The sequence below is a fragment of the Haemaphysalis longicornis genome, unplaced genomic scaffold (genome assembly GCF_048455015.1).
Source record: "Haemaphysalis longicornis isolate Haplotype H1 unplaced genomic scaffold, Haemaphysalis longicornis Haplotype H1 scaffold_25, whole genome shotgun sequence".
Classification (NCBI taxonomy): domain Eukaryota; kingdom Metazoa; phylum Arthropoda; class Arachnida; order Ixodida; family Ixodidae; genus Haemaphysalis; species Haemaphysalis longicornis.
The window spans coordinates 5,660,612-5,671,908 of NW_027526314.1; the positions used below are offsets into that span (position 1 = coordinate 5,660,612).

The 11,297-nt window shown below is 48.4% G+C and overlaps 1 protein-coding gene across 1 annotated transcript in view; it reads right to left on the reverse strand.

Annotated features, from left to right (window-relative positions):
• Positions 1 to 2,684, reverse strand: part of LOC144172666 (lysosomal alpha-mannosidase-like) — a 110,091-nt gene extending 107,407 nt beyond the window's left edge. The window contains exons 1-2 of the mRNA XM_077701307.1: positions 2,530 to 2,684; positions 2,273 to 2,458 (exon numbers count right to left, since the gene is read on the reverse strand). Of these exons, the coding sequence (XP_077557433.1) occupies positions 2,273 to 2,374 (102 nt within the window). The 5' untranslated portion in view covers positions 2,375 to 2,458; positions 2,530 to 2,684. The remainder of the gene's footprint in view (positions 1 to 2,272; positions 2,459 to 2,529) is intronic.
• Between the last annotated feature and the right edge of the window lie 8,613 nt (positions 2,685 to 11,297).

Below are 11,297 nucleotides of genomic sequence, written 5' to 3' on the forward strand. Positions count from 1 at the left end.
GCGGTGAGTGACAGAGTGAATTACAAGCTCACTCCATCATTATATTGTTTTCTTACGCACACACCAAGGCCAACCTGTTCACAATCCACAAACGTATGTTTTCGCGGCAAAAAGAAAACCGTTTTCCTCAATCGGCTGTAACGTTAAAAAGTTTTCCTCAATTTTGACGACTAAGACGTTGGTGTTTCAGAAACATTCGGCAAACAACGGTGCGTGACGGGCAGCCGATAAAGCCGCTAAAGAGAACTGTAAATCTAGTTTACGTAGCATTCGAGGAAACACTTTAAAATATAGCCTATGAAACGAAGGGTCTCGCGTTCAACAAGCGAACATAAAATCGTTACACCGAATGTTTGTGCCCACCATTCCTTGAAAGCTCTAAATTATTGGGCTACATTTTCATGCTGACCTTAGGAGAGCTATAAATTGGTAATTCAAATTATTTGCATAAGAAAGTTTGCGATATGGCATTGTACAAAGGAGGTCCACTCGCCATTAAACGACATACCGGTTCTAAACAAACCACTCTCACGCTCTACGCAGACAAAATGTGCAAATTCATAGTGCACTCAAGACCGGATATAGGGAAATTAGACCTACTTGGGCCGCTTTTTGGAGTTCTACACTGTTAATCTGCTGTTGCGCATTGATCACCTGACCACGTACAGCAGTTGGTAAAAGGAAGATTTAAGCCGCAGTATAGAAGCGAGAGTTTTAAGCGTACGTTGCTTCAACGGCTGCGTACTGTTGTGTATGGTCGCCGATATTACCTACGTGCCGTTGTAGAGTTGGGCATAGCGTGTGTGGAGGTGAGGAGATCAGCTCGTTTTCTGTGTAGCATGGTACATTGAAACAATTATTGCTGGTAGGTGTGTGTGTGTGTTTATTGTAGCCGCATATTTAGTTTAGTTTGTTTAATTACGGGCGTTCGCATTATTATAGTTCATTTCACAACCTGCGCCTAGCGCGGTGTACATGTTGCACGGCTCTCACCAAACAAGCACAACAAACGCGTCTAACGTGACATTCTTCCGATGCTGCCTAAAAATAAAAGCGGTAATCGGTATTCAGACATTGGGATGATGTTTTCGTTGCCTCCCACCGCTGTGCAGGTGGAACTACCCCGGTAAGCACCGTAGCTTCAGCAAAGGTGCTCGCGGCTTGTGGCATGCCCTCATCCGAAATCCTATGCGGCTCAGGTAATGGTGAGGTACCGCAGTCAGTTTCAAAACTGCTTACTAACTGTTATTCTGAATGAGATGAAACTCGTCACGTTTTTTGCCGGAAAAATGTGGCATAGGGTGTTTTACACTGCGCGTATCGAAACGAAAGTTACTACTGTCTTTCTACAACCATGTTCGCCGCAACTAGCGCGAGAAATCCAAAACGCATTTGCAGCTGCAGTGGGACAAACATATCAACAACCGAGGCGTAACTTCGGCACTGTTATGCAGTAGTTTTAAAAGGTAGACGTGCAACAGTAGTTGATGTTGTGGTAGATATTTGAGCCAACAAATTACAACCATTCATATCAACCGTGGTCCTTTCCGACAAGCTCCTGTATGGCGAGCGCACAAAAGCGTTCACAAAATCGCAATGGAAAGCTAATATGCATAGAGATGCGAAACACAACAGCGCTTTCGTGGAAAAATAACATTTGTTATATGGTTGTTGTTCTATAGTGTGCCAGAAGATACTAAAGTCCCTGCATGCAAAGCAGTCGCTGGTAGCTGGGCGTATACAGAACGACACGGAAATTTACCCGAGGTTTGAATCCCTTTCGGAATAAAAGAATATGTGCTACAGTAGAAATTAAGTTCAGAATTTATAGGCCTGGCTACTTGAATTATGATAAATGCGTAACTGCAAATGGAACGCCAGTTTGAAATCTGTGTAACGCATCGCCGTTCTTGTCCTACGGTCGACAAACCTTCTTCACCACTGTCTTTCAACACGGAGCTTTCTGCCACGGGACGTCCTTGGCAAAGAGCTCCACATCAACAATGCGCTTTGATTCTCGTTACAACATTATCAACCCAGTATACTAAACTCTCTTTTGCAATCTTTGAAGTGAGATCGCTAAAGGAAAACAATTTATCGCGATATCAGACAACGTCGAGGGCAAAACTCTACAGTAAATGTTACCGTTCTGGTAGACATGCTTATAACTTCTGGTCCTTCCGTTATCACAGTCAAAAAGCATGCATGCCGCGACGGTAATGCCATAACAAAAAAGGTTTGAGCCCTTTTAGCAAAAAATACGTGCGCTCACCTCGTATCCACACCTCGGGGCTTTGGGACTTTTAGATGGCGCCGAAAGCACGGTAGCGCCCAAGTACATGACGGCCAAGGAAATCGCTTGACTTCGCTTCATAGCTGATTAATTTTTCGGGCTTCAACGCCCACGAAGACCCCTAATTGAAACTGTGGGCCCAGTGAAGCTTCAGAGCTTCAGCTCCTGCGATAAAAACAAAGAGGTCAAAAAAAAAAGTAGGAGTACGAGGGCCTCTCCCTGAGAAGCTCCCTCACTCTGGCGCGAACTGCAGACGCTATGGACAATTGTGCCGGGTTAGCAGGCGGACGGGCAAGCAGGCAGGCAGCAGACGCGTACAACGTTGAACCCTGCAGCAACTGACTCTCTCCGGCGGCGGTGCTTCAAGTTTCTTTCCCGTATCACATCTCAGCGATAATGGAAAGCTTCTTCTGGCGAGGTCACGTGCTGTATCAGTGAGAAATCCTCGCATGACGGCGTCGGAAACGCCCGCGTTAATCAGCTGATACGGCTTGGAGTATGGCCAACAGCGGCGCGCGCACAACCACACCAGTATTGTCTCGCACCCATTGTGTTTGCTGAAAGGTGGCAGAGACAAAACGTACATTATGCCCCATCGCGTTTTGCTGCCAATACCAGGCTTCGAAACGCATCTCTAAGAGGTAGTGACAGTGCATAATACAGGAATTTTTAGGCTCAATAGAATTTTCTTACGTACACAGCAGCACTGTCGTGCCAAAATATATATTTCTCCTTCCCTACAAATAGATGCAATTACATTCACTTAAGGGTACAAATACAAATACACGCACAGGATCCAAATACATTCATATAAAATCCCAAGATAGCGGAGGGGAGCATAGTCCCTCCTTCCCCACCCACGGTATAGTCCAGTTGGTATGGTATCGGACCAGTATTCCGAAGGTCGTGGTCTCTTATCCCACCTAGGACACATGTTTTGCTCCAATTCGTTCTTTCAAACACTTCAACAAATGTATCTGTTTCTGCAACAAAACAGCGATTTCTCGCCTGAAACGTCAGTTAACTTTTGTTTTTTAATGCTTGTCTTGTGTGTCTCTGCCTCTACTTACCTTATTTTCTCTCGCTCTGTGTCAGTTTTTGTTTCCAGACTAGGTATACATACACACACATATATATATATATATATATATATATATATATATATATATATATATATATATATATATATATATATATATATACGATAGAGAAGTCAAACTGAAAAACATAACATTTATTCTAACATTTCGACCGGGAACCGATCTTTTTCAAAAGAGTATCTTTGAAAAAGACCGGTCCCCGGCCGAAACGTTAAAATAAATGTTGTTCTGAAAAGCATAACATTTATTCTAACGTTTCGACCAGGGACCGGTCTTTTTCAAAGATAGTCATTTGAAAAAGACCGGACCCCGGTTGAAATGTTAGAATAAATGTTGTTATGTTTTTCAGTTTGACTTCTCTATCGTACAGCAAACCTCCTAGCCAGGAACCTTTTCTCTTAACTATATATATATATATATATATATATATATATATATATATATATATATACAGGGTGTCCCAGCTATCATGCACCAAGTTTTAAAAAAAGAGTAATGGCGTAACTCGAAGAAAACCTATTGGATAATGTTTGCAGTGACTAATTTTTTCGTTAATGAGACTTAACTAATTATTTCTAATTAATTATCTAACTCGATAATTACTGTCCTAATCACGAAAGTGTCAATGAGGCACTTGTAGGTACCCGCGAGGGGCATCTAACTGCGGTATGTTCAGCGACGATCTAATTACGTACGCATTTATTCTGACTGATAAAGAAAACCCGCGAAATATGAAAAATACCACGTGACAGCGCGTCCGCGCGCATCGTAAAGCAACGCCCTCAAACTGGCTGCCTCTGAGTTAGCCAGAATGAAATAAACAAAAGAAAGAAAGAAGAAATCGCCACAGAGTTTGTGCCTTATCTGCACACGCGCCTTATCAAGGTGATGCGCTGTCTCTTCGGGTGGGTAACACCGGAAGCAGTTGCTTTCAATCAGCTTATTTGGGGACGCTGCTTTACAATGCGCGCGGATGCGCCGTCACGTGGTATTTTTCATATTTCGCGGGTTTTCTTTATCAGTCAGAATAAATGAGTACGCAATTAGTTCGTCGCTGAAAATACCGCAGTTAGATGCCCCTCGTGGGTACCTACAAGTGCCTCATTGACACTTTCGTGATTAGGACAGTAATTATCGAGTTAGATAATTAATTAGAAATAATTAGTTAAGTCTCATTAGCGAAAAAATTAGTCACCGCTTCTTCACAGTACTGCAAACATTATCCAATAGGTTTTCTTCGAGTTACGCCATTACTCTTTTTTTAAAACTTGGTGCATGATAGCTGGGACACCCTGTATATATATATATATATATATATTGACACGAGGCACCGACAGGCGACTAACAAACTATGTGGTTATGGGGGGATTTGCCACAGGTTAAACGAACGGGGATTGTGCGACGAGTTCTCGCGGTAGATGAGGACGAGGTGGAATGGTTGTGCTTCCATGAGGGTGTACTAGCGGCACCCAGCCTTTGGCGTTTTGAATATTGCAAATACATTTTTCTGCGGCATCCTCGCCTCGTAACATCTTGTGGTGGAGGTGCGGGGTCTTCTGAGAAGGTGGGGCTTCGCAGCGGTCGCCACTGAGTCCTACGTCGCGTACATCCTCGACGTACTGGCCCTTTGTCAAAAAGTTGACCGACAAATGTCCGAGGAAGACAAAGTGCAACACGTTTTGAAGGCGATAGCGGACGACGCGTTCAACCTCCTGGTTTTCAAGAACTGTGACAGAGTAGATGGCATTATTGCCGAATGTCGCCGCTTTGAGCAGGCCAAAAGCCCTCGCATCGTTCATCATTTCACACGACTTCCGAACACGGCTGCGACCTCACCGTGCTCCGACAACGTATTGCCAACACCAGCTCAGTTCCCTTCGAAAGGGGCAGCACTGACTTCCGAAAATGTGACGAGAATAGTGCGTCGTGAACTTGAGGCCATGGCTCCAGCCGGTGTTCAGCCTAACCAACAACCCTCCAATGTTCCTGCTGTATCTTTGATACAAGCCGTTGTACGCGACGAGCTCATCCATCTCGGATTGCAGCCTATTTGCGCCGTCACTCATCCAAACGACCGCCTTGTTTCTTCCTTTCAAGCGCCTCGACGCGACAATATACCGCCACGCTTCCGGAACCGCCACCCACATGAATGGAGTACGCCCGATGACAGGCCAATTTGCTTCAACTGCTGCCGAGCCGGCCACGTCGCCCGCTACTGCCATAACCGCTCATTCCAATCGCGCCCGACAAACTTCTCCCAGTACACCAACGAGGGAAATAGACGTTTCTACACTAGCCGCCAGACGCCACCCCCCACCTTCTCCGATTCTACCTACAGTCGGTATTCCGGTCGCTCGCAGTCCCCGCAGCCCCATCAGTCCCGTTCGCCCCGCCGCTCTTCCTCACCATACCCAAGCTCCAACCAGGAAAACTAGAAGATGCAGCGCCCAGAGGTACCGCTGAATTTTCCCGATGACCCGAAAATCCTCTAACAACGCTGCCTGCCGAAAAGAAATTGTTAGACGTTAAAGTTGACGGTGTCCCTGTGAGTGCACTGAGAGACACAGGGGCGCAGGTGTCCCGTGATGAGTCCGCAACTTCGCTCCCGCCTGGAAAAGTTTGACGCCAGCCACTTCTTGTTTCCGAGTCGCTGACGGAGGAACTGCTGCCATTGCGGGCATGTGCACTGCAAGCGTCACAATTGCTGGTCATGATACCTCTGTCCTGTTCACCGTTTTAGAGCATTGCACCCATGACCTCATTCTTGGCCAAGATTTTCTGCCGGACCATTATGCGCTGATCGATTGTTCTCTCGGGCTCGTCCACCTTGACCTACCCCTGTCGCCAATCACCGTCGATGAAACCTTGCCCCGTCTGTGCTGCCTCGAAGACATCCGTTTGCCGCCTCAAGCTCTTTCTTACGTACCACTGTATGTATCTCCCTCTGTTCCTGATGGCGATTACGTCATTTCTCCAATAACAGCCGTTTTACTGGAGCGCAACGTGACCCTCCCCCACACAGTCGTCACGATCACGCAAAATCGGACATCTCTTCCCTTCCTAAATTTCAGTTTTTCAACCCAGATTCTGCCGCAAGCCATCACTCTGGGCCTCCTCTCCGCTTTAGAGGAATGCCATGTTTCTGCATTGGCCGTCGATTGCCAACGAAATGCTGGCCCTGAAATTCCGGACGCGACTGCCCCGACCGAACCTTTTGCGAAAATGTTGGCCCCAGATTTGCTGCCTGCCCAAGCCGATCAACTCCGCTGCCTCCTGGCTTCCTTTTGGGACATTTTCGACCTGAACAATCGCCTTTTAGGGAAAGCCTCCTCAGTCACCCGCCGAATCAACACCGGCAGCGCAAGCCCCGTTCACAAACGCCCTTACAGAGTCTCTCATGCAGAGCGGCGAATTATCCAATAGGAAGTGGATAATATGCTAGCGAAGGACATCATTGAGAGTAATAGCAGTCCATGGGCCTCTCCAGTAGTGCTGGCGAAAAAATGGCACATGGCGGTTTTGCGTCGTTTATCGACATCTCAATGCAGTCACATAGAAGGACGTGTATCCCTTCCCAAGCATAGACGGCGCCCTTTACTGCCTTCACGGTGCTAAGTATTTTTCATCTATTGACCTTCGGTCTGGATATTGGCAAATCACCGTAGATGAAATGGACCGTGAATAATGAGCGCTCACTGATATGACGAAGGCATGCGTTCCCTTCTTGCAATACCTCTGCAGAGTCTCGCTTTCAAGAAAACTGGTAACCGGAGGCCCCATGCACGGAGTGACCCCGTCCATGCATGGTCAAATCTGTTTCTCCACTGCCTCGCAGTCATCGGCAAAGCATTCACTCAATACCTGCTCTTCGTTAGACCTCTCGTTATACACTCAACAAAGAGTACAACGATAAAAGTGAAGGCCGCGGATAACGCCACGACGCTAAACCCAACTTTTGTAGAAACGTTGGCTAAACCCGACTTTCCAGCGGAACCATAATGTGTTGCAGCACACGCGCAATGTTTTAAGATAGCGATAGTTATAGACAGATGTTAAAGAATTACACGTTTGTCTAACTGCCGGATCAGTTCGGCGAAGTGCGTGGTAGCGGTCGAGCCGGTCAAGCTATGGCATGATCCAAGTCCGTAGGTTTTCACAAAGCGTGCCAAGTTTACACCCATGCATGACGCTGGGCCAATCTCGCATGTTCCGCAGTTGACCGAACCATGCCCGCATATGACGAGAGCAGGTATTCGCCCTCTCCTCTGCCTGCGTTTATTCACGTACCTCGCACGAGGCGTTTTGACGAACGAGATGCGTTACAAACAGTTTTGTTTTCTACTTCTACCATTTGGAGCACAACTAAACTAACAATAACATGCGCCAATACAAAATACGCTTATATTTATCAATTTAATGCAACCAACTTAAGTTATAAGTATGTAGAAATCACCAAATTTTAGCCTACCACTGATGCTTAATGACCGCCCGGTATGAGTGACCAGCAAAATTAGTTTCAAGTCTTTTTACACCTTAGGATGAGTGTGCAGATCGCTCGATAAAATATGGCGTAATTTTGTTAATATTGATGGAATAAGAAATCCAAAATCAGAAAATTTGTTTTTCGCGCGTTCGGTTTTCTGACTGCCTTGATGGTAGTTCGCGTCGCAGCTGACAGTCGGCGCCACCAGTCCTCACTCGGTCTTGCAAGAGGCAGCGTCAAACATCCCCCTCGCGAGGGCACGATCAAATGAAGAGCATTTCCGGGGGCGCGCGACGTTAAGTAGTTTGCGTTACGTTAATGTTGTTGCACTTGTGGCAACTGCTGACGACGGAGCGCTCGTCAGCAGTAATTTGAATGAGTCAACGATATAAGGCGCGTTCGTAGCGTCCCAGTATGTGTCGGCTTTGTGGCGCAGTGGGTAGAGTACCATGTACATTGCGTTCCGCCCGCAGGGTCGAGGGATTGAAACCGGGCGCCGGATAGTATTTTCTTTTATATAGTGTAGGGGGAGGGGTGCGGACAACGACGGTGCGGACTACGACGGGACAACGCGGGTGACATCGTGAGTTACTGAAATGCTCTGCGTTTAAAAAATCGCCTTCATAACACCCGATGGTCTGTACCAGTTCAAAGTGATGCCATTCGGCCCTTGTAACGCTCCAGCCACATGCGAGCGCATGATGGACTGGCTGCTCCAGGGCTTCAAGTGGTCCACCTGCCTCTGTTTCCTGGATGACGTTATCGTATTTTCTCCCTCATTTACTATGCACGTCGAACACCTCTCGGAAATTCTAACCCTTTTCCGACGCGCCGGTCTCCAGATAAATTCCTCCAAATGCCATTTCGGACGTCAGCAAATCACGATTCTGGGACACCTCGTCGACGCGAAGGGGGCTCGTCCCGACCCTGATAAAGTTCGCGCAATTCAGAACTTTCCAGCACCGCGGTCGACGAAAGACGTTCGAAGCTTTCTCGAACTTTGTTCGTAATTTCGACACTTTATCAAGGACTTTGCGGATATTGCTAGACGCCTCACCAACCTCTTGAAGAAAAACGTTCCGTTTTCGTGGAGCTCGGAGCAAGCGGCCGCTTTTACCAACCTTATCTCCGTACTCACGCACTCTCCGCTTCTGGCTCACTTTGACCCTTATGCACCCACAGAAGTACGCACAGATGCCAGTGGGTACGGAATCGGGGCTGTTTTGGCGCAACGACAGGATGGTCTTGAGCGGGTTATTGCCTATGCCAGTCGCCTTCTTTCCGCCCCAGAGCGCAACTACTCCATTAGGGAACGAGAATGCCTCGTTCTTGGGTGGTCTGTCGCCAAGTTTCGCCCTTATCTGCATGGCCGCTCATTCACAGTCATAACAGACCACCACGCGCTGTGCTGGCTCTCTTCGCTAAAAGATCCGGCAGGCAGGTTAGGTCGATGGGCATTGCGCTTACACGAATTTATGCATTCGACGAAAAATACAAATCTGGACGCTTGCACCAAGATGCTGATTGCTTGTCTCGCCATGCGGTCGACCCACCTGATGGTGCTTACGATGACGACGCAGTCTTTCTGTGTGCCATATCTGGACTCCTCCACATTCCGGAAGAACAGCGTCGTGACCCAGGATTACGATCGATCATCAACAACATCAACTCTGCCTCACCTGACGCGTCGACGGGAATGTTTGTGCTACGCGATAACATTTTGTATCGCCGCAATACCCGTCTTGACGGGCCGGCACTTTTGCTCGCTGTCCCAGCGCATTTGCGCTCAATTGTCCTCCAGCAGCTTCACGACATGCCTACTCCTGGTCACCTCGGCGTTTCTCGCACGTATGAACGCGTACGCCAGCGTTTTTTAAATGCAGAGCATTTCAGTAACTCACGATGTCACCCGCGTTGGCGTCCGTAGTCCGCACCGCACCCCTCCCTCTATATATAAAAAAAGTACTATCCGGAGCCAGGTTTCGATCCCTCGACCCTGCGGGCGGAACGCAATGTACATGGTGCTTAGGCCACTGCGCCACAAAGCCGACACAGATTGGGAGGCTACAAACGCGCCTTATATCCTTGACTCATTCAAATTACTGCTGACGAGCGCTCTCTCGTCAGCAGTTGCCACAAGTGCAACAACATTAACGTAACGCAAACTACTTAACGTCGTGCGCCCCCGGAAATGCTCTGCATTTGATCGTGCCCCTCGCGAGGGGGATGTTGACGCTACCCCTTGCAGAGATTGAGTGCAACCACCGACAAGGTCCCACGAGCGGCGCGCGCGCCGTGGACTGGTGGCGCCATCTGTCAGACGTGACGCGAACTACGATCAAGGCAGTGCGAAAAACGAACGCGCCAAATACAAACCGGGCTGTTCTGGCCCGGCCTGTACCGTTCCGTCCGCCGCTACGTCAGTTCTGGCGATCAGTGTCAGCGCCGCAAGACACCAACATCGCTTCCTGCGGGAACACTACAGCCACTCGACATCCCAGTAGAACCTTTTTTCCGGGTTGGCCTGGACTTGCTTGGCCCTTTTCCCCAGTCGACATCGGGAAACAAGTGGATTGCTGTCGCCACAGATTACGCCACACGCTACGCCATCACGCGTGCTTTGCCCACTAGCTGTGCTACTGATGTGGCAGATTTCCTTGTGCACGATGTCATTCTCAAGCATGGGGCTCCACGTCAGTTGCTCACCGACCGTGACCGTTGCTTTCTCTCACAAGTCGTTGACGACATCCTCCGATCCTGTTCTACTAAACATAAGATAACTACAGCTTACGATGCCCAGACTAACGGACTTACCGAACGCTTAAATTGTACCTTGACCGATATGCTTTCCTGCTACGTTTCCGCGAATCAACGCGACTGGGACGTCTCCCTGCCGTACGTGACGTTTGCCTATAATTCGTCGCGGCATGATACGGCTGGGTATTCGCCGTTCTACCTCCTTTATGGCCGTGAGCCCACCCTACCACTGGACACCCTTATGCCTATGTCGGCAGACCACCCCTTAGTGCGATCGGAGTACGCTTGGGACGCTATTGCTCGCGCTGACCATGCTAGGTGGATTGCCCAAAACCGGCTTTGTTCCTCCCAAGCTGATCAAAAGACGATTTATGACCGAAGTCATCGGGTGGCGCACTTCCCTCCGGTATCCCTTGCTCTCCTCTGGAAACCTACCCGCCGTATCGGCCTTTCTGAAAAACTTCTGCCCCGCTACTGTGGTCCCTTTTGCATCTTGCGCCAAGTTACCGACGTAACGTACGAGATCTCCCCCGTGGCGTCGACACCGTCGAGTCCTGCTGCTTCTACATTGTACATGTTGTACGATTGAAGCCATATTTTTTGCCGGACACTGTAACCCCATAGCGCCGCAACGGCGCTCGTTCCGCCGGGGAATAATGACACG